Here is a 27,692-nt window from a genome sequence, read left to right on the forward strand (position 1 = left end):
AAAAAGTCAACCAAATTTGCCACAAAAATGGTCAACACAACTTTTTTGAGCCAGAGCATTGCTGGCTGGCACTTTCACATAACAGCCAGAGAGTCATTTTCAGTCCACATCAGCTCATTGTACTCATATCTAAACTAGTCATGACGTTTTCACAGTAACCATCCTCCAAGCAAAAAGGTATTACAAGGGGAGCATGACAGACAACATTCGTAGTAAACATTGTTTAATTTTATATTTGCACATCTGCAGATTAAAGAGACACTTGAATATGTTGAATATTAGCTCTTAAATGATTGATATGTATGTAAAAATGCAATTCGCACTAAAATTGCCTCGCAATGTAAACTCAGTGATTTAAGATGGGTTTTTTGTTTATGTTAGTATCCAACAAATTCTGGGACATGTCAAAATTGGGAGGAGTCAACATGATTCCAGACATCATCAGTGAAGGGAGAAAGTAAGCATTATGATTCCTGTTATCCTGTTATTATGATTCCTTTTATCCTGTTACGACGGCGTTCAATTGAAAAATATCTGGCTATGCCCTGTTTGCCAACCTTTTCTGGCCGAGATATCTTGCAGAACTCATGAGTGGGTCTAAACCAGTGTTGTGCCAATATAGTTACCCTTGACAAGAATTGATTCATCTGCAATGGGAGCATGAGTGCATCAAGTTAAAGTGGGCCCACCTTACTTACTTGTTTTCACTTAAAGATATCACACTCCAAGTGCCCCTCCATCCATTCTTGCAAACCCATCCTTTATGCCTGCCCTGCAGTGTAGCTCTGGCACACTAAGTGAGCGGGCTCACTTTATTGCACCTTTCTTTTTTCTTCCTCACGTTGTCACAAAGCGCTTTAAATAAGAACAGATACCGTAATTTGTAGGATTAATTAAAAAACAAATATGACTCAAATAACAAATTAAAATAATCAGTACAAAACAACATAGCTACTATATGAAATCCCCAAATTAATACACAAAATACATGTTACGTATATATGTAAAATACTTATACCAGAATGAATGGAAATACATTCAAATAAAATACTAATTGTCTACTCAAGCTTCTGTCCCTGATGCCACTTTTTTTCCCTTATGCCTCACCAACATGTGATGATCAAGCGGGGTCTGTTCAGTGTCAGACTTGTAGCATGGCCAAAGCGGACAATGACTTTGTCTTGTAATCTGACTGCGCAACCATTATGGAGGTTAAAAAAAAAAAAAAAAAGTCAGGCGGTTTAAAGTCTTTAGATTATCTTCAAAGCATGCCAATAATGCATGTCTTTTGAATGTGTGAGGGAGCTGGAATTCTCGGAGTGAGATTTGTAGTATGACACGAGATTATTTTCAATACAACTACAGTATAAGAATATATTTTGCTTCCAACTCAGGTATCTCATTTCTGCACTTCAAATGCAAAGTAATTATAAAGTCCATTGCGGACATGTTTGATCCAGGTTGGTCCTCTTGCATGGCCGCTTGCACTGACTCCACAGTGGTTGTGCTTCAACAGGAAACACTTAACAAACACAGGATCTCTTTAGAAAAAGGTTGCTATTGTCACATTGTCATGTTGATAGCCCAGGGGTCTTGGGATAAAATACTATTGAGTAGGGGGACCTGCAAGTAGAGAAGTGTGTGTGTGTGTGTGGCGAGTATAGGCGAGTTTACCAAACTTAGGAGGCTTTTTAGATGAGAGGCTGTTTGCTTGTTTTTAGGTGTTTTTTTTTCATTAGGTGGTCAGTGGCTTATTTTTACATATTATTATCAATGATTAATATGAAAAAGATTGCATAGATTGAAATGCAAGCAATGCCCAATAAATCTTTTTACAAGTCATCATACCAAATAACGCACTCATGGAATAAGAGATCACTGTCAAAAAGATGTATGCGTGTTTAGAATTTCGTATGAGTACCACTCTATATTGTGTTGAGTTTATGAATTGAAAACATGCAAAGTATTTTGAATACAGCTCTCGTTTGCACAACTATGACGTCGTAAGACACTACTTCACGTCTTTGTATGAATCTCTACTCTGGATTTGTGGATCTGGTCCTTTGTTTTCGTGGAGCTGAGTCTTTGGATTTGAGTTCAATATGCAAATTGAGATGATGTCATGCCAAGCTACCAGGCAAATTGAATCAATCTGCAAATCATCCACGCTGCCATTAATCAACATCCAAACACCTTTTCGACAGCAATCTTACTACATACATCAGTGGTGTCAAACAATTTTTTATTTTGGGCCGCATTGTAGTGACAGTTTCTGTCAGAGGGCCGGAATGAGTGTGAATTCAAATACATTTTAAGTGTGTTGATCACACATTTACCAAGGTTTGATATCAGAAGCTGGCAAAAACTGTTCAAAAGAGATTTGGAAAATAAGTAAATGTTTGTTTTTCTTCCCCCAATTTTTTAAAAGTTAAAGACAACTTGCAATTTGGGGATTTTAGTCAGAAACCTGAACTCAAATCAGCATTTCAAGGGCCACAAAAAGTGAGGTGGCGGGCCGGATCTGACCCCCGGGTTTTGACTTTGACACCTATGACCTACATCAACAGCGGATAGTTGGCAAGGCGAATGTCCAGTTTATTCTTAAAATATTTTATGAAATTGGACTGACAGCCTTATGACCGTAGCTTGCAAGCTTATGACCTGTGGCTCTAAATCCATATATTGTTTGAAAATCAATATACAAATTATAAATTGGTCCAACACAATATTATTTAAAGAGATTAATTGTCACATAGCCGCAACAATACTTAAGTAAAGAATATTTATTGTAAAAATCTTTATATGAAATTAATCTTTATTTTGTAATAGGATTCCACTTCAGCGTTCATGTGTGCTATTCAAAGGAAATTGTTTTTCCATATCAACTGCAATACTTGTTTCTGCCAGCAGAATTCACTAGCTGTTACAGAAACTTTCCCAAATGATGCCATTTTTCAAAAAAAATATCCCTAAATGGCCACAAATAGCCCACAGAAGCTTCATTTGAGCATCACTAAAAATGTGCATCTGTTATCCTTAAGATTGAAGCCTGGTGAGCTATTGAAAGCTTCTGTTTGGCGTTCAGTTTGCATTTGATTCGGCCATTTTTCTCCTTTACGCATACGCGGCCCGAATGACTCGCAGATCGACAGACTTTACCTGGTAGCTTGGTGTGATGTCATCTTAATTTGCAGATCCAGATCCACGAACGCAAAAGATCTGATCCACAAATCCAAAGAAGAGATTCCTGCAAAGACGTGAAGTCATGTCTCGCGAGTCGTGCAAATGAGAGTTGTATTCAAAATACCCCGGGACCCCGCTTTACGAGATTAATTCCTTCCGCGGTTGGGATCGTAAGGCGCATTTACTGTATGGCGGGCAATCCAAACCTATGTTAATTAGCTAATGCGTGTAAAACCCCAGGTAAAAACAAAAATTGTACATACTGTGCATATTAAAAATTTGTATCAAAATAGTATAGTAAGTGCTACTTATATATATTATACATGCATACAATTAAATAACATCATAAATAAAAAATGCATAAAGGATTTATTTACCTTTGAGTTGGCGCTTGTTATGGCCATATTCCCTAGTAAGGGTAGCCTCGGCGAGGCTAGCTTGGCTGCCGAAAACGGCCGCCGGGCTGTTTGCGCTTAGACGGCCCTTTAAAACAAAAGTTCTCTACGGAATAAAATGCAGTGCAAGGACAAAACGGCGGCAAAAAGGGCCAGAACAATAGTACCATTCTTTACAGTACAGTACTTATAGAGTAATCTATTTATTTTAAATATTTATTATTTTGTTGTTATTATTTGTATGCCATTCCGGCTTACACTGAAATGCAGGTTACACCACGTCTTAAGAATGTATCCACGTCGAGGACCCCCTGTAATTACTCTATTAAGACAAACAGCTTTTCACACTTGATCACAGTATACTATTGAATATATTCTTGTAATATGCAGTGGTGGTCCATGAGCACTGTACCATGTGTGTCCAGCCGTGCTTTGGTGTCTCGTTGCTGCCTTGGTTAAACAACTGACGTTTGCAAATCCAGTGTAGCTCAACACCAAATTGATCCTTTACAAACAAAAGGCATTCCCAACAGAACAATTTGCAGTGCCCTTCAGAAGCCGTAAGCCATGGATACAGTTCATTGTTCATTGACTGGAAGTGGCGGACAAACACCTTCCCAATCGTGGACAGGTTAGCTAATAGCTATGCTACGACATTATTGCGGATCAGCCAAGCTAACACTTTTGCGAAGCTTGGTTGCTGAGGATAGTATCGCCTTACTGCAGTGAGCATTCAATCACGTTGCATTCAACGTGATGCCCTATAGATGCCCTAGCACTTAGGGCGGCCGGCAGATTTCATACAGCCTGACGACAAAAGTTAAATGAATTCTAATTGGCTAAAAATGCCAATAGAAAATTACAGGACTTGAAGAATTGTAACCAAATGGATATAATATGACTTGAAAAGAACAGAATATGGATAATAATTTTATATATAAACAATATAAAAATATATATTTAGTAAAAATACATTTAAAATTAAATTGACTTTTATTATAGTGTGAAGGGAATCATATATTAGGTTGTTATTATGTGCTGATTTCTTGTTTAGAATAGTGTGCATTGCTATCGATCTATGGCATAGATAGATAGCATAGATCTGTTGAAAGTATGAGCTGGGACCTTGGTCCAGCTGTTGGTGGCGCCCGGCTATCTCCTTTGTGTTATGTCTGTAATGTGCAAGGCTTTGCTGAATGAATAAAAAGCAAGCGGGGACACTTAAGTGACAAGAAAGCTGTTGCCAACGCATGAGAATGTACACCAAGCGTTTCCCTTTGCCGGCAAAGAAAAATCAATCTTGGCTAGTCTGAGTTACTATTTTGCTGTTTAGCAGCAGGGCTTGTCTTAGTCTACTTTTAAAGATAACACTGACATAACGTTATCATAATTATTATAGTTTATTATAGTTATGATAATGTCAGGTTATGTTAGGCTAGTGAAGAAGGCCTTGCTGGCCCAGATGGCTCACCACTTATAATATGATATAATAGGGCTGGCACATCAATAAATGCAGGGATATTTGAATGAAAGTTATCAAAATATTTATTTTAATAACATGGAATTCAAGTTATGAAAGATGATTTAATCATCAAAGCCATGTCCAAAGTCCGGCCCGGGGGCCAAATGCGGCCCGTGGTCAATTTCCATCCGGCCCGCAGCCTCTGTCATAAAATCAATAACGTCTGGCCCGCATGGAGAATGAATACATTAGGCAGCAGCGCTGTTACATGCATTTGCTAATTGCTGTCATCTATAGGCTCAATTAGGAACAGCAAATTAATATATGAGTAATTGACTGTATGAGCCCCTAACTTTCTAAAATGGCGACAATCAACAAAAGGAGGAAAGTTGACTGCGAGGGCCGACAGTTCAAGGATGAGTGGAAATCGGACTATTTCTTCACTGAAATACGGAACAACTGTGTCTGCTTCATTTGTAAAGAGACAGTGGCTGTTTTTAAAGAGTTCAATGTGAAGCGACATTACCAAACAAAACATGATGACGTATATGGAACGATCACAGGTAATGAACGCAGCGAGAAACTGAAACATCTTGAAGCTAGTTTAATCTCACAGCAGCAATATTTTACACCTTTTACCGACAGCTGGATAAGGACAAGTTCGAGAGATTCGAGCATTAGGTAAGAAAATGCTAAGCTTGTTCAGGTCGATGTATTTGTGTGAGAAGACATTCTCGGTTATGAACTTAAATAAGTGCGGTGTGAGGACACGGCTATTGGACTCTCACTTACAAGACATCTTGCGCATCCATACTACTGCCATAAACTCACACCTGGCCTTTGTCCTGCACTCCAGATCTCGTTTCACCCATCACACTCATGCGGACAAGTAATTTCTCATTTACGATCAGTCTGAAAACATTTTTTTTTTAAACTTTTCACTCCAGAATAATACCCATTTAAAAATCCAATCAACATTCAACGAATGTCATATTTTAAATGAGCCCTGCACTTGTTGATATGACTATAACTTGTTCATTTCTCTGTTATTGTGTTTACAATTTTTATAAATATTAAACTGCCATGATGAGACATTTTTTTATGTTTCAAATGTAATTTGCACCCAAGAGTACAATTACTTCTGTTCAACTGTTACAAAAAAGTTAAAGTGTTAAAAAAAAGTGAAGTTAAGTGAATATTCAATTTCAATATTTAGTGTCAATTCAATTTTGATATGCACGTTTCAAATGAACCAAAACACATGCTTAATTAAGATAGAAGAAATTAAAATAAAAAAGAAAATGTTAAACATAGAACGGCTCGCTGAAATGTATTTAAATTAATTGCTGTTATATGTAAAGAATGCCCGCCAAGGTTGGCCCCCCCTACATTTTTACCACACCAAATCTGGCCCCATTTGCAAAAAATTTGGACACCCCTGATTTATGGGGTCTTTGTGAGATTTCATTTTGGATTTAACGAAGGTTGAAAGTCAAATGTACCTTTTCTAGTTCCAGGTGAATGGAAACAACTTCATAATTTCCTTTATTTATACTGCATAAATAAAGGAATATCTTACCTTCAAAGCACTTCACATCTGCGGTGTGGCTCTCGTTTAGCGGTCGTATCGCACTACAAAAGTGGGATTAATCACCTGCCATTGGGATCACATAACATTATCCTTGAGCAAGATACTGAACCTCCAGTTGCTTCTGATGCGGCCTCATCAGTAGGTGAATGAGTTGTCGATTGTGAAGCGCTTTGAGGTTCCTGTAAGATGAAAAGGTGTGATATTAACTATGTACAATTTAAGATACATCATGATTTACCAAATTACTAAACAGTCAGTACAAATCACTGAGTCATTTTCGATAAGCAAAGAAATGCAACGATAAATATAGATACAGTAAATATATGATGATGAATATAATCTTGTAAATTATGTTTTGCAATTTACGACCTATGTCTCAATGGTCGACTCAGTCGAGTGACCCAGACTGAAACCGGACGGTGACGTCGGGTCCTTTTTATTTTTACTTTCCCCCTTCGCAACCCGGTCTATTACAAATTTCCAACCTTCCCTGATGCCAGCACTCGGCCGTTTTGGTGATTCCGACAATGGCAATTCATTGGTTAAGAAGTCCCGAAGAAACACGATTCCAAACGAACGCCGCTGTGCATGATGGGAAAATAGTATTCGTCAAATCGCCATCTTTGCTGGATACAAGCTAGCAAGCTTCAATCAATTGCCTTCGAATGATAATTTCTGTTTAATAACAACTGTTTAAACTGGCTACGATTGATAATTTTAAACAAAAACTTAAGAAAGGGCGTTTGATACCCAACTGAAGATAGTTCCCACGCATAAGACGTACGGCTTACTTGTTAGTTAGCGCTCGAGTGGAGTAGTTAACATGGGCCGCTCACGAAGCAGAAGCTCATCCCGGTCCAAACACTCCAAAAGCAGCAAACACAGCAAGAAAAGAAGTCGGTCGCGATCCAGAGACAGGGAGAGGTCAAAGAAGCGCTCGAAGTCAAGAGAATCGAAGAGAAACAGGCGCAGAAATTCACGTTCTCGTTCCCGGTCTGCCACAACCTCATCTCGAAGGGACAGAGCAGCATCCCCGCCAGAGCGCATCGACATTTTCGGAAGGACATTGAGCAAGAGGAATGCCCTTGACGAGAAACAGAGAAAGGAGGAAGAGGAAAGAAAAGCAGAAATGGAACGGCAGAGAAAAATGTGAGTATATTGTACAAGACATTCGTAAACGGCGGCTCGTCACTTAAATGATGGACTACATGCTAAGCTAATATGCTAAGTTAGCTTTGTGCTTTTGACAACGGTAGCCCTTAGCCCAGGGCTTGGCTGGGCAAGGCCTCGTGGGCTAATCTGTACAATTGCCAAGTTTATACTTGATTTCAGTTATTGTTATTCTAATTTATATTCGTCAGGTCAATGGTATCTCCGTCTCACTTCGACTACGGATTGTTTGCGCTAACGTTGATCGTTCAATGAATCAGTGTAGATTAATATTACGCATACTGTAGCCGCATTGCATTATTTCTGTGATTCTCTGTCATCAATGTCGAAATAGTGATGGATTCCACACTACTTAGGTTTGTTAGTAATTGATGCAAATAAATCAAACACCAGCGTATGATAACGATATATTACTAGAGCAGGTTTTGTACCTAATTTTTTTTAATTCATTGATATACCAACCACTAGAATGGAAGACCAAAGCCTCGTCATTTTGAATCAGTATTAATATAGTGACTAGATTTAAGTGACTATACGGACTTTTTAATAGTAATTAAGTAAAATATCCAAAATAATCTCACCCCATTGTTCTTCAGAATGTCAGGTTTTATAATTTATTAGGAAGCCCACATTAGTTAGACATTTGCAGTTAAGATTCAAGGCATTGACAGACTTTTTTGTCTTTACTGTTAGTAGGCACAGAGTGCACCACTTACATTTTTAGCAGCTAATTTTAGTGCTGATTTTTTTTTTGTGTCATTACTGTGTTTGAATGCACCAAGTGCACCACATACATGTTTAGCAACTAATTTTAGTGCCGAAGACTTGTGCTGTATCATACTATGACGGTGCAACTAATTAGCAGTGTCCTAGCGTCCCCAATCGGTGATTGAAGTAGATTCATTTATTTATTTTAAGTAAATTAAATGATGGTGTGTTGGTGGCCCTGTGATTTGATGGCATAACAGCAGAGTTGCTCTAACTCAGCTTAGCCATTTTGGTAACAGCTGCAAAGGCTTAGCGCTGGGTGCTATAACAGTATTTATTGCCATGATGATAGATATTTGTAAATCCTTATTGTCATTTACAATATTTTAAACAAAGATTTCTGCACGGTTTGCATTCAGTAAGCATAAGAATCTTTACCAAAGAGTTTTTGTTCCTGCAACATTTACGTCTATGGGGTTGTTAATGGCAGCTTGCATGGTTTTCTGACACGCTGCTGTGAGGTTACACACACCCAAATGCACACGCTCCAGTTTGACAGTGGAGGAGCAAGAAGAAAAAAACAGCAGCGCCAAAATGCAAGAAGTTGCATCTTCAACTCATCAGACAGGCAGGGTCCCGAGAGGCTTCCTTGTGCTTCTAACATTATCTGCAGCCGTATTGTGAGCAGGATGAGGCGAGATGCTGCAGCAGCTAGTTTGGGTGCAAGTCAAGTACAAATCAGTAATCATGGCCTGAAAGGATTACTGGGAGTAATTAAAAGAGGGAAAGACTGAGAAGCCATGCTAATTGTTAAGCGAATTGATTGTTACTGCGATAAAACTGAATAAGTTTTCTTGTGAGATTGATTAAACTTCACAATGGTGTTGCTGGATCCACGTTAAAGCGCTAAACTGCATAGAAATACTTTTATCTAATTTTGAAAATAATTTCCTGTCAAACTTGATTTTCATGCTGCATTATCTTCTTTTTTGTTAAATGTGTAGACCACTGTGCCACTTGTTTACATTTTGCTCATTTTATTGAGCAAATTTACTGGATGCAACTTTCATGTAATTCACATCTGTTTTGAATCACTTCAAGTAAGAAAATGTAAGCATTCAGTGTTTTCTATGTAGAAAAGTGAAACTATATCATTACAATAAATATGGGCCATATCATATTGAATATTTTTTACATATCCCCCTTCACTACAGATGTAATGTAATATTTTCCCTATGTAAATATGCGTCATAATAACATCAATATGGCACCAAAGCTTAAGAATCCACACATACATTACATCACCCTTAATATAGGCTAATCAAGCAACACTTGATTTCCAGAGTATTTTAAATCAATTTTGTTACGATTGTTTTAAACCTACTGTATATGGCACACACTTACATATTTTTGTGGAAAAAAACAGTTCACAAACCAGTTTGTTTGAGTGCAGGAAAGATGTCTTTAAGGTTTAAAAACATATGTTGGATTTACATATTTGTTTTTATGATTGTTGCTTCAAAGTAACATTGTTTCCTCAAAGCAACACTGTGCAACAAGTAGCAATAATAAATTCATTTGTCCAAATATATCTTTCCAGTGACAGTCAAAACATGAAGTATGAGAAATGTTTTGTTAACCGCTTCTGAGCAAATGATGAAATAGAATGTTGAATGAACTGCGCTTAAAATCTTTTCAACAAAAAAAAAGACCTCTCTGTCGTAGTCGATCAGTTTCCTTCCTTCATCATGCTGATAATTTTGTCCTTGTAAAATCAGGCCCTATTACGAAATTTCCTTGATGTCTTTTGTTTTTCATATCAGGCATTCTTCTTTTCTTGTTTGATAAACAAGGATGTTGATCACTATGAAAATCTAGATTTCCATCTTTTGAGTCAGATGGAATATTGTGGAAATGCGAGCCACAGAAAGTTTTTGCATCAATCACTGCAAAATATGCACTTGAATTGTTGGAGATATACAAGCATTTTGCGGGAGAAATTCACAACAGCATTAGAGCAAAAAGAGATGCCTATTACCATTCTAAATATATAAGTGTTGTAGTCATGATTATTTTGTCATCTCTATGCTAAAATATCCATCCAGCCCATTTTCTAGAGTTGCTTATCCTCACAGACTTGCTGGTATCTATCCTAGCTGGCTTCGGGCAATAGGCGTGGAACACCCTGAACTGGTTGCTGGCCAACAACCATTCACGCACCCAATCACACTTAGTCCACCTGCCGTGCATGTTTTTGGTGTGTAGGAGGAAGACAGAGTGCCCGGAAAGGACCCACGCAGGCTCTTGAAGAAAATACAAACGCAACACAAGAAGGCCAGAGCTGGGTGGATTTGAATCCAGGTCCCTTTAACTGTGTTGCGGACATGCTATTCACTGCGCCACCAAGCCACCCTATGCTAAAATAATGTTGGAAAATGAGAAAAAATCGTACATAAATTTGAACAACGTACTACTTTTTAATGTCTACATTTCAACAGATATACAAAAACAAAGATTACGAAAGAACTACACAACTGCAAAGCACAACTTGAACTAGTATGCTAACAGTGTGACTGGTTGTGTTGGCAGTTGTGTTGGTTTGAAGCAACATACAGAAATTAAGATCTGTAGAATCAATCCTGAACAAATTTGCACTGTCTTTAGAACAATATCTATTTCCTCAACAATTTTTTTTCACACTTACTTCAAATCTAGTGAACCGCACACAGTGGAACATCTTTTTAGCAGGAAGACTGGTGCAACAGTGTGATGCAACCTCTCCTTTCCAATGCAAGTGAACTGAATTTGTGAAAATGGGTGCACTGGAGATCTTGACTACATCTTGAGATTTCGGGAAAAATCTTGCTTTCTTTAGTTTCCGCAAATACACACGAAGCTATTAACATTTATTCAGTTTGTTTGCTGAAAGCAACATTGTGTGGTATAGGGTGAATAACTAATACACATGACAAAAACATTCCATCCATCCATTTTCTAGAGCCACTTATCCTTACATAGGTCGCAGGCTTGCTGGTGCCTATCCCAGCATACTTCGGGCAATAGGGGGGTGGCACGCTGAACTGGTTGCCATCTAATTGCAGGGCACACAGAGACAACCAACCATTCACACACCCAATCACACCTAAGGACAATTTAGTATGTCCAATACACTTGCCATGCATGTTTTTGGAGTGTGGGAGGAAGCCGGAGTGCCCGGAAAGAACCCATGTGGGCTTCGGGGAGAACATGAAAACTCTACACAGGAAGACCGGAGCGAGGTGGATTTGAACTCGGGTTCCTGAACTGTGAGATGGACATGCTAATCACTGCGCCACGAGCTGCCACAAAACATACTAAAAACACAAATAAAGTGTTTGCACACATGAAAGTGGATCCACACAGTGCCTTTTTATTTAAAAATATAATCTAAAAAAAAAATCGAAAAATATATTTCATCCTTCCGTTTTCCTCAAAAAGACAAATGACTATTGAGCAATTTATCTGTGCATATAGGGTCCATCAAGTCTTTTTCTATAGAAGCTAATGCTCATGTTTTGTTTTTACACGCAATATATTTTTGAATAAAATTTGGTTAAAATTGTAACTGTTCAGAATAACAAGAAAAAACATAAATGATATTTTATTAGCTATATCTCCTTTCCCTTGGATATATTTTTTTTTTGCCAAATCTTATAAAGTCATTTTCACCAGTGCTTCTCTGTTCCCTAAGTCGTCAACAGGAGATTGAAGAAAAGCTTATCGAGGAGGAGACTGCTCGGCGAGTGGAGGAGCTGGTGGCCAAGCGGGTGGAAGAGGAGCTAGAGAAGCGTAAAGACGAGATTGAGCAGGAGGTGTTGCGTCGCGTTGATGAGGCAAAGCGCATCATGGAGCGACAGCTGCTCGAGGAGCTGGAAAGACAACGACATGCTGAGTTGGCAGCACAAAAGGCCAGAGAGGTAACGCTTGGTCGTTTGGAACGCAGCCCCTCCTTTTTCTCCTTACCACCCCAACCATTTACCATTCTCTATCTGAAACTCGGTTGAGAACATTTATTAGGAAGGCCCCTCGTCCAGTGTCCTGTTGAAAATAAAATCAATGCGTTAAAATATTCACTGCCAATGGGACTGTTGAGCCCTGTTTCCATTAAGCTGTACATTGTGGGTCAGTTTGATAAACTCCTTCATTATTTCCTGATGTCAAGTCGTGAAAGCTGTCTACTGATTTAAAAAAAAAACAAAAAACTTTTTTGTTTGTTTTTTTGGCTTCCTGTTGCTGGGGTACAAACCACATCATGTACCGATAATGTGACCGGAGATCCGGGTCGATTAGATTATTTTTAGCTGATGGTAAAGATTGGAGTTTTATGATTTTTTTTTTTTTTTTTAATTACAGTGCCTAAAAATTTAAGGGCAACACAACACAATCTACAGTACACAGATATTGCCAAAAGAAAAATTAAAGTGTTCACTAGGGGTGCACCGAAATGAAAATGTTTGGCTGAAACCAAAAAATGGAAAACCATCAGCCAAAAGCGAAAAGAAATTAAACTTTCTTAGTATGTCGCCCTGAAGCAGCCAATCTACTTCCACTCCACTGTTTATGCCACACGCGGCGCCCTTCACAATTCTGTAAATGATACAAAAAATGAAATAAAACTGCATACTTAAAGCGCTGAATATTATTATTATTCAGTTTAACACATTGTTAAAATAGATAAATAATTTTAATGTACCCCAGTTTTATATGGTAGATGTTAAAACTTTTTATAAAACACAGGTTTATTCTCTATTTTGATTCACTGTCATACCAACCTCTAGAATGGACACATCTCTAGTTATTTTGATGAGAAATTGTAAACATAAGTAACGGAATAGTAATTAAGTAAAATAATAGTAATAAAATAAGCAATTTCAGTACATATCATTGTTGATATCCGTCAGCTTTTATAGATTGATAAGAAGCCCACATTGTTGAGGGATTTGCAGTTATTCACGGTCGATGCGGGCTTGTTTTTAATAGTGAGTATTTATTTATGAATGTGTGTTTTTGTGTGTGTGTATATATTTATATATATATATATATATATATATATATATATATATATATATATATATATATACACACACACACAGTGGGTTTCATGACAGTTGTTGATTTTAATCATAAAGTGGGACGAATGTCTTAAACAGGGGATGAAAATCTCAGTATTCCACATCGTAACGTGAAAACAACGTAAGCCAGGGACATCGTAACCCAGGGCTCCACTGTATGTATATAGCAGCTCGTGGTTGTGCCAAATTATATAAAGGCATCTTAATTGATTTGTGGTGTCTTTGCCTCTTTAATCAGCAATTGAGTATGATTTCTTTTTTAAAGTCAGTGCTTAGAGGTAAAGATGTGATGTGAAAACGGAGTTGTGAGAACTCTAGCTAGGCACTCTACTACCACAACTACCAAGTTTAACTTAAAAATAAAAGCCTCCCACGGCTATTGCGTTATTGTGCATGTCTTATGGTGTGTTTGTTTCGAAGTTGGGCTCTGTAACATGTGATGACGTTCCTTCTTCCTCAGTACAGTGTTATGAAAAAGTATCTGAACCCTTTGGCATTTCTGACATTTCTGCATAAAATCACCATCAAATGTGATCTGATCTTTGTCAAAATCACATAGATGAAACAACAGTGTTTGCTTTAGCTAAAACCACCCAAACCATAATAGGTTTTCATCTTCTAATGAGGATAGCATGAAAACAATAACAGAAGGGGGAGAAATAAGTAACTGAACCATCACATTTAATATTTTGTGGCCTCCCTTTTGGCAGCAATAACTTCAACCAGTCGCTTCCTGTAGCTGCAGATTAGTCGGGCACATCGATCTGGTCTAATCTTGCCCCATTCTTTATAAAACTGCTGTAGTTCAGTCAGATTCCTGGGATGTCTGGTATGAATCACTCTCTTGAGGTCATGCCACAGCATCTAAATGGGGTTCAAGTCTGGACTTTGACTTGGCCACTCCAGAATGTGTATTTTGTTCTTCTGAAACCATTCTTAAGTTGATTTACTTGTGTGTTTTGGATCATTGTCTAGTTTCAGCATCCATCCTCTTTTTAGCTTCAACTGTCTGACAGACTGCCTCGGGGCCTTTTCCTGCAAAACATCCTGATAAACTTAATGATTGCAAGTTGTCCAGGCCCTGCGGGAGCAAAACAGCCCCAAACCATGAAGCACCCTCCATCATGCTTCATAATGGGGATGAGGTGTTGAGGTTGGTGAGCTGTTCCATTTTTCCTCCACACATGACGTTGTGTGTTCCTTCCAAACAATTCAACTTTGGTTTCATCAGTGCACAAAATATTTTGCCAAAACCTCTGAGTGTCCAAGTGTCTTTTAGCGAACATTAAACGAGCAACAATGTCTTTTTTAGACAGCAGTTTCTTCCCCTGTGGAGTCCTCCCATGAACACCATTCTTGGCCAATGTTTTACATATAGTTGATGCGTGCACAGAGATATTGGTCTGTGCCAGTGATTTCTGTACGTCTTTAGCAGACACTCTAGGGTTCTTTTTTACCTCTGAGTATTCTGCGCTGAACTCTTGGCGTCATCTTTGGTGGACAGCCACTCCTTGGGAGAGAAGCAACAGTGTCAAACTCTCTCCATTTGTAGACATCTTCTCTGACTGTTGATTGATGAACATTCAGACTTTTAGAAATGGTTTTGTATCCTTCGCCGGCTTTTTACAAACCAACAATTCTTGATCGCAGGTCTTCAGACAGCTCCTTTGAGCAAACTATGGTGCACATCAGACAATGCTTCTCATCAAGGTGTGTGTTTATTGTGGGCAGGGCAGTTTTAAGCCACTCATCAGTGATTGGGCACACAGATGACTTAAATTGTTTGGTAAAAATTGGTTTCAATTGCTCTTTAAGTATGCTTAGGCAGAGGCTTCAGTTACTTATTCCTCCCCCTTCTGTCGTTCTTTGCATCCTATCCTCATTAAAAGATGAAAACCTATAAATGTTCAGGTGGTTTTAATTATAGCAGACGCTGTTGTTTTATCTGTGTGATTTTAACAAAGATCAGATCACATTTGATGGTGATTTAATTCAGAAATGTGAACAATTCCAAAATGTTCAGATACTTATTCATACCACTGTGGGTCTTTTCTTGGCTTTCCTGTATTCCCAGGAAAGAAATAGAAACTCTGCTGTGCTTTCCTTTCTTTACTTTGAAATGCTTACACTAGATACGTACCAAGGGACGCCCCACTCCTTGTTGTTTGTGTGCTTGAAAAATTCAGACAGTTGCCTGCTGGCATCGTTTTTGCGTGATTACAACATAAATTTTTGAGTGTATTGTTTTGGGTTTTATTCTAGGCCAAAAACCAAAATGGAATTTTTGCCATCTTTGGCCAAAGATTCGGTGCATCCCTGGTGTTTTAACACTCCATACAACATCGTAAAACACACATACAGAAACAATGGAAGTAAGCACAGGTGGGACATGTAATGTTTTAGGCTAATTCGTTGAAATCACTGCTCACTAGCTATTTAAGAGGTGTTATGTAGGCATAGATTTGTACAACATAAGGCATTTTGGGTGCACTTTTTTCTGTCCTCAATATATTGTCAGCGTTTCGAATTGGGACTTTGTTTTGTTAGATCATCAAAAACTTATGACTTAGACTATCGCAGGGGTGTCAAACTCATTTTTGTCATGACCACGTTGTAGTTACTGTCGGAGGGCCATTGGTACTGTGCTCAAATCAATTTTAAGTATGATCATCACACATTTACACATTTTAAAATCAGAGGCTGCTAAAAACTGTTCAAATGGGGTATTGGTTACAAAAAATGTGTAAAAGTTGACGATAACTTGCAAATTTGGTATTTTAGCCAGAAACCTGAAGTCAAAATTAGCATTTTACAGGCCGCATAACATTATGTGGTGGGCAAGATCTGGCCCCTGGGCCTAGAATTTGACACCTGTGCTCTATCGCAAATATAATGTTCTCAGGACATCCCTACTTATAGCCCTTTTCAGACCAAGAAGCCCAGGAACTCTTGGTAGCAGGGGTTGCTGGTCCGAGGTACTTAAGTGTAGCCCACAAGTTTGCATGCACGCCCAGCGACAGTGGACGACGACGTAGTTTGTTCATATCGGACTGATGACATGAAGGGAAAAAAATGCACTACAGTTACTATCCAACAGTCTCACTAATTAAAAATAAAAAACTGAAAGACAATAAAGCAGGATGATGAACAAAAGAAGGGTTTACATTTGTCACCACACAGTTTGAGTGGATCCAAATTCTGGTTTTCTTTATGAATATACAGTTTTGTTAGCTTGATACTAATACATTTATATACTTTAATAGAGCTGTACAACCCATCTAGCTACGAATTTCTGACAGAGCAAGCACTTTCGAAAAGTAAATTGACTGATCGGCACTGACAAAGATTGACGGACGAAGTTCAACCAACTTCTCGGCATACGTTGGCACAACAAGCACCCTCAAGTGCTCCTGGGTAGGTAGACAAAGACCCGAGTAGAAAGTGGGTGCTCAGTTAGGACCTGGTCAAACCATGGCAAGTCCGGAAAATTTTTGTGTGTGGAAGGAGTGGAGAACTCAAGCTTCTTGGGTATATCAGGAAACTCCTGATTAAGTTCTTGCGGTCTGGAAGGGGCTTTTGTTGGTGGATGTCCATCACTCATTTTAGGCATCAGAGATGAAAAATGTTTTCGTCTTGTTGCATTTGTCTGTCTTTGCATAGAATTCATGGGTAGGTTGCACTGTCATGCTGCGTCGGACTATTAACATATCACAGCTGTCATGTGACCAGCAACAAATGACAGAAAAATTGCAAATCTAATCAGGTTTCTGTTCTGAACCACAGTGGCACATTTAGCTGCTTAGTGGAAACATGACTTTACAACTCCATTGAAGTGTTATCCGACAGTGAGATATTACTTTCATGCTAAATTTGAACGTTAAATTAAACATAAAAGCGAAGATTTATGTTAATCTTGTTTTTGCAATATTATCGCTCATCCTGGAGGAGAGATAGACAAGTCGACCCCTTAAATCTTGCCCCCAAAATGCACAGTATTTTAAATATAGCATATATAATTTACAATCTCCAGAGAAATTCAGCCGTGTACACCCCTGGCCTTTGAAACTCCATATTTAATTTATTTGTTTTGTTCGAGCGTAGTGGTATAGTAAAAAATCGGAAACACATATGGCTCGTCATCCATGCATCTTCTGAATCAATTAGCTGTTCTTTTTTTACTTAAAGAGACAATGTGTAAGATTTAGACGTATTTCCGTATTTCATTACGGACAGTAGGGAGGTGCTGAATTTACCATTGCCCGTAACTATAATAGCTTTTTAATGAAAAACGGTTTAAATCTTACACATTGTCCGTTTAATACTGTATAGGCATGAGCCAATATTAGATTCTGACGGTGTGATAACCTTGAGCAAAAATAACATGTCATGGTAAAATGGTATTAAAATTACAACTTGCTATTTTACATTGAACACAATCTAGTTTATTTTTAAAGAAAATATTGAACATTTGGTACATTAAAAACATGTACCATGTTTAAGTACCAATAAATGAGTTAATTAATTTTTTAATCTTCTTATTTTTTAATTGTTCTTAGAAAGTCTCAGTGCCCCATCACCGGTAAGATGTTTTTAAGACAAAGATCTCCCCCTTAGCCTCGATGCATCCCAAGAAGGAAAAAAAAAACAACCATCTAGATATTGTCAGAGGCAGCTTGAGTCAAGTCTGAAAGCCCGAGTGATATCTATCACCAAATTGCACCACACTTCCGCAAATGTCCACTGTGAGGCACCCAAGTCTTCTAAATCTTCTAAAATATTATTGTTATATATTTTCAAAATAATTTGGAATGTTATCACTTATAACCATCATAAACAGATAAGTATACAGAAAGTTTGACTAGCAGGAGCCATAATTATGTTTCTTATTTAAAAAAAATAAAGAGTTTTTGAAGTCACGTTTCGAGGGCCATGTTGTAATATCCCCCCAAAAAAGCACGGCGTGCATGCTCAGCATCAACTTTCAACTTGATTTTGATTTGTAAAGATTTGTCCAATCATCTCCCAAAAGTGGGCAACGTCATCAAAATTGACATGTTCCCCAGCATGATGCCCAGGTCCAAAGGGGTTAAGACAAAGACATCCCCCATGCATGCGAAGGAAAGGAAAATAATAAAGGTTGCCGCTGTCTACTTATTTTTAGAGGCGGCTTATTGAGCAATTCTGCAAGCAGCCAATCATTTTAACATCCTCTTTGTTAGGTTAAGAAAACAACAACAAAAAAACACTCATTACCAGGTCTAGACAGTATTAGCGGATATTGAAACCTTGACTTTTTAACACCGCGGTAAACCGTCAACTTGCTCATTGGCCCATCTCTAATAGTGTGTCAGGTTGGTTTTAACAATACTTTTGACAAGGGGCAATCTAAAAGTAATTTTCAATTGACCCAACATGTAGTTTGTATTCATTTCTGAACACTCTATTTAAAATGTTTATATGAAATAAACTGATATGTATGTGTTTGAAAGTATCTACTTCCTGTCAGCCATTTTGGATCCGACAATTGAAGTCCTTGCAGAAATATAGAGCTGTGATTGAATTCCTTAAGAGAACCACCAATAAACGTTTACAAAAGACTAGAAAAGGTTCTTTGGCTTGTTGCAACTAGCTTTACCAATCACCAAAAAACAGAGGTAGGCAACCAGTCCTACAGAGCCGCTATCCTGCATATATTCAATCTCCTTCCTATAAAACACCTGATTCAAATGATCAGAATCGTTATGAGGCTTCTGCAGAACTTGTTGATGAGTTGATTATTTGAGTCAGGTGTGATGTTGGAGACACACATAGCGGCTCTCCAGGAGCACGTTCAGGCGATCTCTGCGACATGCAAAGAAAGAAACAGGGCAAAGGTTGAGAATCTTGTCAATCACAAAAAAGTTGAACTTTTTGGAACAGCCATGAAAATGCTGTCAAGTTTGTTGAGGAAGCTTGACATTTCAAAGGTTTGTGATGCCAACAAGTAAGCCAGATTCATAGCATGTTAAGATCCTTATAGAGTTATTTTCCAGTCACTTTCCAGTCATTTGAAAATGTTCTGGGTACCTGTTCCGAAACAAATAAGTCATGCTTTTGCTTGTCGTACATCCAATAATTATGTAATTCTAGGACATTTTTGAATCATCTATATTTAAACCAGTATTTTCAGTATGTTAAAATTTAAGTTAAAAAAATAGTAACTTTGTTTCGTAAATTCAACAGGGCTCATTACTTTTTGACGGCCTCTCCTGCAATAACTTTCTGGCGTTTTGAAAATTTCTATGATTAGTGAATAAATTAAGATTAGTGATTCAATTTCCGTGAAAGTGAATACATCATAAAACAATCATCGTGATCTCAAAATTGAGAGGTAAAAGCAGACAACTATATCAACTTTCTCGAACCACAAATGCAATATTATGGAGTGTTGATTTTACAGACAAATTCAGATAAGCCTAACTCCCCCTTCTTGCACAGGGGCTATATCTCGGGTGAGAGCTGTAGACGATGCACAATTGTCACCACTTGTTCAGTAACTTTCCTCACACACATGCACACAAACAACGTTGCTTTTATCAGAACCTTCTTTTGTCTAGTTTGTTCTATTTGATACCAATGTTTTTTTGTTTTTGTTTTTTGCTTATAACACAAATTAAATTCAAACAACAAATGTACTGTGTTTTCTTCATGACTTGCTTCCCCTAGGGCTGTAAAGAGTGATATTATTTGTAACCACCTTCCTAACTAGCACTTGACCTGAGCTGGCCCGCAGCCTTTCAGCTCAGCTGTGACTTGTGTCCTGTTCTGTAAGTGTTACCGTGGTCCGGTTCTTCTTGAACATACACAAACACCACGTTGTGCTGTACTCTCCTTCACTCTGCTATCATCTGGGGATGTGCTGTTGCACAAACGAAAAACAGTACATGGATTGCGAGCTGTGGCTGCAGGCTTGGCAGTGCAGAAATCAGTTATAACGGGGAGTACCGCTGGTGCGGTCCGGCAGAGTTCCCCATACCTACCTACGCACCTACCTACCCACCCCAGGAGCGTTTCTCTCTCTGCAGGGGCCACACAGTCCGGACGAGACAGTAAATATACAACTGTTTTATGCGGAATGCTTTCACCAGTTGTGTAGGTACACAGGCAAGGAAAATCCGTAGGTATACATACATTGGTGAGCCAAAACTATTCCCTATTTTATTTTGTGTATTTTTCTTTCTTAGGACATGTAACTGTATATTCTAGATTGTCTGTTATTGATACTTACTTTGAGTGTGATGAGTGGAATTCCACTGAATTCATTTGAAATTAAGTTTTTCACATTACTACAGAATGCTCTTGATGTGGCAATTTTTTGGGGGGAAGATAACAGCTGTAGCTGGACGGGAAAGGGTTCTTGTGATCCCACACTAAATTTAGAACTATTCGAAGTGGCTGAAAAGAGTGCCACAATGAGGTCATCGGCAAAACACTTTAAAATTATAAAACAAAAACAAAAGAACAATTTCGCTGTGGTGTAATATTTGAAATGAGTGTGCATGTATGTGTGGCACATTAGAGTGTTGAAGATATGATGCACCTCTAACCTGTTTGTGTGCTAACATGACATCGTGTCACCCATCCAGGAGGAAGAAAAATCAAAGCGGGAGGAGCTTGAAAAAATCTTGGAGGAGAATAACCGTAAGATTGCAGAGGCCCAGGCAAAGCTGGTATGATTTAATTCTAAATGTATTCTATTTTTGGTGTTTTTGTTGTTGATTGTCACACATCTAGTGCGGTTGAAATCAGTAGTTTACATCAGTAGTTTACATTTATTATATAATAATTCTAATGCTTTTTTTCCACCTTCACCATCTGACAACGTTAGATTCACTCACTATTTTATGGAATATAGTGTTATATATAGTGGACCTTGTTTTCTGCGGATGATGGTGAAATGAAATCCGCAAAATAGCAGGCCAGTAGTTTTAAAATTATTAAACATTATACAGTAAGTTTACACTTTTCCCTTTCTGTTTCCATCTCTTGGCCGTAGTCGGGGAACATGGAAGGCTGGGGTTGCCCTCGGAGTAACGGCCGTAGGACGTTGACCAAGAGTAGAGCCCGTAGCTATCCAAACATAACAGGGAACCAGAGTTTACACTCAAAATTCCAGTTTGTTACAGCTTGTAACGTCTTCCCAACGGTCTGTTTTGTCCTCAACGTGTTCCTCCTGCTGCGTGTTCTCACTCGTGTCTAGACCAGTGGTCTAGACCAGTGGTCCCCAACCCCGTGGATCAACTGGTACCGGGCCGCGTGGGCTGCACCCGAAGTAATGTTTTGGGGATTATTTAGTTTAATGCTACGTGCACACCGAACGAAGGCGAAGAAGCGGAGAGTTTTGTATTGTAGTCAATGGAGTTTGCGCGACTGGGCGCGAATGCGCGTCGGGCGACGTGATGGACGCGAATGGAGCGACGCGAATAGCCGCGCGCGGTCACATCGCGTGAAGTAAAGTATACTTTTTTCGCTTTTCGCGTCGCGCAGAGGCCAGGAATGAATCATGGCGGCCGCTTTGCGGTCACGGGAGCGATCCAACACGGCCAGCTGAGCTTTCAATACAAAACAGAACCAAGCAAGAGCACTCACCTGGCTTGTAGAAAGGCGGAAGTGAGAACTTGGGACACCTGGTATGTGCAGCGTTTGCTTCACTTAACAGCTGTTGAACCGTAGTTACTGTGCTAAGCTAAGGATAGCGCAGCATTGTCAGCACAGTATTTAGCACGGTCTCGGCCACTTGATTGCGACATTGAAAGTTTTATTTTTTGCAGGCGAGTATTGCCGCAAAAAATAAAGGTGCTGTCGGTGAAAGTATTGGCTCTGTCACATCCCAGAAAAGTGAAAGGCGTTGACCGGGCCGCGGTGATCAAAAGGTTGGGGACCACTGTCTTATATTCATCAGACTGAACCTTTATACAAAAATAGATGGATATTTTCAACATAATACCGACCTTCAGTTAGAGTAGTGGTCCCCAACCCCCGGTCCGCGGACCGGTACCGGTGCATGGATCAACTGGTACCGGCCACGTGGACTGCACCCGATGATTTAATTCCAGTTCATACGTTTGTGCTTGAGCTCTGTTTTTTTTGGCGCCGCCTCTGGCCGCTGTTGATATTACATACAAGAATGATGTAAGGCGTTGACTAATTGGTTGATGTTGCTCTGGGAGCCAATTGAGTATCTTGTAGGAGTGCCCGTTAGCTAATTGACTGATTGCTTGGCCAGTCTTGTCCATGCTGTTGGCTGTACCTCCAGCAAGCAGTTTCCACTTCACATGCAAGTGTGCACACATCTGGAGCAATACTGTTGAGTTCAAAACAGATCGCTGTTGTAAAAAATTTGAATTTCGAGTTTAATCTCTGCCTCCCTGTAATCATAATTGGTCATTTATGGGCTCTACTTTAGGTCAATGTTGGAGAAATGACCGTGGCATGTGTGATTACAGTCAACTTGTCTGCTTGGCATGCATGAAACTTTCACTGTGTGTCTCTCTGAAGAAGCACAGACTGAGCAAAGTATAAAGTGCCAAGTAGTGAGGGAACACTGTCTATCCATCCATACATTATCAACCATCTTATCCAGAGTCAGGTCATGGGCAAAGCAGCTTCAGCAGAGAAAGAGCCTAACCCCTAAGTAATATAATTTAATGATAACCATACCTATGATTATATTTAAAATATACTGTTGATCATTAAGAACACATTTATTGGCAAGTTTTTGACATTTATAATCATTTAATTTGGAGCTGCAGCACCTCCCGCTGTCCATAATGAAAAACAGTCTAAATCTTACACAGTGTCCCTTTAAATGAATATTATTCAATTATAAAAATGCATAAAAATGGTAACAGACACAAATATTGTGCATATGTAACGCAGCTTTCTTCAATGCTTTGCTATTGATTTCGTTCAAAATATATCATGTATATCACTTGTTTGCCTTGAGATGGTGTTGGTGATGAGTACAAGAGAGAACTTTTAGGTCGTTTAATTTGTTCCTTTTAATTTTACATTTCCAATGATTCAGGAATTATTGACACATCCACGGGAGCAATATTTATTTTGGGATCATTTTAGGCATATAAATTGAATTAAGTTTAGCTTGGGATCATGCGAAATGCTTCCTGTGATGTCATTCCGCCCACTCGCTAAAGTGCGAACGACTCCTTAGCAACACCCACGTGAGACGCAACAGCCCAAAATGTTACAGATGTGTTTTTATGGGAATATGTACAATGTTAGCTGTAGCTAATGTCAGTTTTACAGTGTAACTTGTTAAGTGTGGATGAAATGAGTAAAGATGAAAAATGGAAGACCACAGTACACCTCAATGCAAAAGCGTTGTAAATCTCTCTGTTTGTTTTGTAATAATTTTGAATTTCAAGTGTAAACTCTTATCACCTTTGGTCATCTTAAACTTTCGGGCACCGCTGAAACAACTGGCACATTCTGTGAGCCTATAGCCACTTAAGCTTGAGTTTGCCGGATGGGAAGGGATAATAGTGCAGTCACTATATAAGGTTTAATAATTTAAGATTCAAGTAAATATGTGAACTGCAACAGCTCGACATCCGAGGAGTGTTTGTGATAAGTGCGTTTTATAGTGACCTCGTCTGTCTGGCATGCAGGAAACCTTCACAGTGCGTCTCTCCACAATATAGGCGAAGCGCGAAGTAACGAGAGTTCACTGTATTGTCTTCTGTTCTGTACTTGTCTGCATGGTTTCCAACTTGCGACTGCATTATTTTTCTGCCAGGCTGAAGATCAGTTGCGCATTGTAGAAGAGCAGAGAAAAATTCACGAAGAAAGAATGAAACTGGAGCAGGACCGACAAAAGCAGCAGAAGGAGGAGCAGAAAATCATCCTTGGCAAGGGCAAGTCCAGACCCAAGCTCTCCTTTTCCCTCAAGGCCGCTGACTGAAGGAACGCTCCCCTTCATCCCCATCCAGCTCTTCTCCTCGTCAACCCGAGTCCTCCCATGTTGTCCTGCTCGCTTCATTTTGGAAGTGCTGAATGAAAGAAGAGGAAAAAGTGGTGCAAATCCAGTGTTTAAACTTGCAAACCCGCATGAAGGTCCAAATCTTCCATCCTGGCAAAGAGGAACAGATCGACCTTGATGGACCCAACTACACCTCGTCTCACCGTTTTTTTCTCTCCCTCTACAGCTAAAACTCAAGTTTGTTTGTGCTTTTGTTGTTTTTTCTTTTTTTTTTTTCTTTTAGGGAATGTTGAACTTCTGATGTGGAACGCTTGTGTGACCCATACTCCAAAATCAGTCTTAATTCAATGTTAGGAGTAACTGCACACCAGTGCTCCGCTCAGATCTTACATGGTCAGTGAATGGGCTATAAAGTGTCCCTGATGAATAGGAGTAATTGTGATGTCTCAATGAAAATACGGTAGTGTCATGTGCGGCTTGGGAGTCGGCCTTGCATTATTAGCTTTCTGTTTAAAATGATCTTACTTAGGCCACAAATCACATCAGAGACTTGAAAGGCTTATTAAGTTGCATCCCTCTGTGAAAGCTTTGCTTATGCCATGGTCATACTGGTCTTTTGACTTTGTTGTCGTAAGTCTTGGTTGAGAAGAAGCTCACTGGAATTCCTTCATTACAGCTAAAATGAAGCCTCCCTCTCAAGGTGACCATAACCAAACCTTGGAACCAATGTATGATTTTATTTTTTCCTTACATGATAGAGGAATGTGATCTGTGGAGAATGAACTGTTCTGTTTGATGTAATCTTGTGAATCCTTGGTATGATGTGCGAACTCACATTCTTTTATTGTTTTAAAACAATCCGTTATCGTCCAACAGGTCACAGTAATTACTCGGAGGTTGTTGTTTTTTCCCCAGAAATGTCACACTGTATATCATTTATGTTCTTTAGCCCTGTAATTGTAAATTCACTTGGCACAAGTTGCGTCCCCCGGTAAGTCTGGAAGGGTAGAGGATGGCCAAATTCAGGTAAGCCATGGATTTAGGTCAGTAAATATGACGTTTGTGTGTCTGCGTGTTGTGTGTGTGTGTGTGTGTGTGTGTTTGCGTGTTTGTGTTGGAATGTGTGCGTATGAGTGTGTGCATGTGTGTGCGCGAGCGAGGGAGAGAAGAGTTGACCTCAGGTGGGTATACTGTTTCATGTAATTTTCCTCATATAGCTTTTTCAAGTTGTCACAAGAATTTACCAATAAATCCATTTCGACATCTCATGTTGGCCTCATCTTTAGTGTGACTTTTTTTTGTCAGTCTTTTCAGGGACTTGGCCGGAACATAATATCTAAATACTTTCCACAGTGTAATATGTTGCATGAAGTTTGGCACATTGCTGCTTTCTTTATTAATTATGAGTTTTATGGTATTGATATTTCTAACCAGACAGTAAAACGGCTTGTCTGCTGAGTTCGCATCTTACCCTGTAGCCGCTTCGCCCCCTTAAAGACGTATAGCTCGATGCCGGCTGATACATGCATCCTGATCGTGGTTCTCTCGAGGCCCGTGGATGATCGAGACTATTTCAGCGGCGTGAATCCTGACATTAAAATTCAAAATTGCGTCAATACACTGCTTTCACTAACATGCGTTCATCTTGTCAAGTCAGTGCCTGTGAACCCAGTATTCATAATAGTTCTGCCCGCGGGTGAATTATATACTGTACTACTGATGTTGATTGTCCCGACTGTACTCCCAAACACATCTCAGCATTTTCTACTCTAAAACATTGTAGCTAACAGTGTTGGGCATATTACTTCAAAACCGCAATGCATTATTTATAATTACTGTCATTTCAAAGTGATTAGTTACATTACAATAACGTGTTTGAAGTGTAATGCGTCACATTACTTTCATATTACTCTCAAACAACACAACTGTTAATATGGATTTACCATTCTAAGTGTTACATATCCAGTGGGAGGTTGGCTTAAGCCTAAAATCAGTACAAATCATTTATATTGTATTGTAAACCTTTAAATACTATATATAAAATCGTTTTATTTTTTTAATCCCATTATTACTTAGCTTCACAGCATAGTGATGCATTGTTTATGCTTGAGGCAAAAACAGTGCATTCCACAATTCCAATGTTAATATTCAAATTCAAGTTCAGTTGGCTAGGTTAGGGACAGATGTTTCAAAAATAGATGGTTTCGGCGGGGCTGACGTTATTTGCATCATTTATTTAACATACTGTTTAACATGAGTTTTTGCATGCTTCATCTTGGTACACATTTACCAGAACTCTTAATAGACAATAATTAATAGTGGTTGTACATTGAAAATTAGCGTTAGCTTACCTTGTCATTACTGCTAGTTGTGACAGGGATCTTTCTGACAAGGTTTCAAGATTCTGATGAATCCACTGTGGAAAGCACCGGCATATCTTCTAAGTACAACAAACTCCGGCATGAGTCTTCTAACCTCTTGAGTGAGAAAGCGCTGTTTTTGCCTGCTTTTGTTTTATCCGCACTCTCAATGTTCCGCATGTTTTCTTTTGGCTAACTTCATGTTACTATGGCACCGCTCTAAATGGTTTGTCAAATTATTGGTGCTAATTGGCGAAGTGGATAGCTCATAAGGTGTCATGCAGAGAGTGCACCTAACTAATACATTGTCTTCATCTCTGATCATCTGAAAGTAATGGGCGTATGTCCATCTTGCGTCCTCTGCTGCTGCTGCTGCACTCTTCTCTCCTGTGGAAGGAAATAACAAGTACCATATTTTCAGCACTATAAATAGGGTTTTGTAACTCAATCGAACAAAGCAGTTAGACGGCAATAGTCAATAAGTGCAATTACCTAAAAACGGCCGCAGATGGAGGCAAAACAACACAAATATAGCCAAGCCCCTAGGGTCATGACAGCTATTTTGGTCGCATAACTGGGAAATGTCATAAAGAGGGGATAAAAAAACTCAATATTCCACGTCGTAACATGAAAATGACGTAAATCAGGGACGTTGTAACACAGGGGTCCACTGTGTATGTGTGTGTGTGTGTGTGTGTGTGTGTGTGTGTAAGTGTATATATATATATATATAC

At 39.0% G+C, this 27,692-nt stretch overlaps 1 protein-coding gene across 1 annotated transcript; it reads left to right on the forward strand.

Annotated features, from left to right (window-relative positions):
- Window positions 1-7,244: 7,244 nt before the first annotated feature.
- LOC148423226 (arginine and glutamate-rich protein 1-B-like) lies at window positions 7,245-25,866 on the forward strand. The gene is made up of 4 exons (XM_088414989.1): window positions 7,245-7,780; window positions 12,240-12,465; window positions 21,246-21,329; window positions 24,416-25,866. Exons 1-4 carry the CDS (start codon window positions 7,455-7,457, stop codon window positions 24,578-24,580), a joined length of 801 nt encoding a protein of 266 aa, XP_088271115.1. The 5' UTR covers window positions 7,245-7,454; the 3' UTR covers window positions 24,581-25,866.
- The last annotated feature ends 1,826 nt before the right edge of the window (window positions 25,867-27,692 follow it).

The sequence above is a fragment of the Hippichthys cyanospilos genome, chromosome 5 (genome assembly GCF_059441005.1).
Source record: "Hippichthys cyanospilos isolate Australia breed blue-spotted pipefish chromosome 5, RoL_Hcya_1.0, whole genome shotgun sequence".
Taxonomy (NCBI): domain Eukaryota; kingdom Metazoa; phylum Chordata; class Actinopteri; order Syngnathiformes; family Syngnathidae; genus Hippichthys; species Hippichthys cyanospilos.

Bases quoted from the DNA above. Each gene is read 5' to 3' on its own strand.
- LOC148423226 (XM_088414989.1), top strand. From the start codon at position 7,455: ATGGGCCGCTCACGAAGCAGAAGCTCATCCCGGTCCAAACACTCCAAA. The intron at 7,781-12,239 runs GTGAGTATATTG...CTGTTCCCTAAG, and splicing joins ATGGAACGGCAGAGAAAAAT to TCGTCAACAGGAGATTGAAG. The intron at 12,466-21,245 runs GTAACGCTTGGT...TCACCCATCCAG, and splicing joins CAGCACAAAAGGCCAGAGAG to GAGGAAGAAAAATCAAAGCG.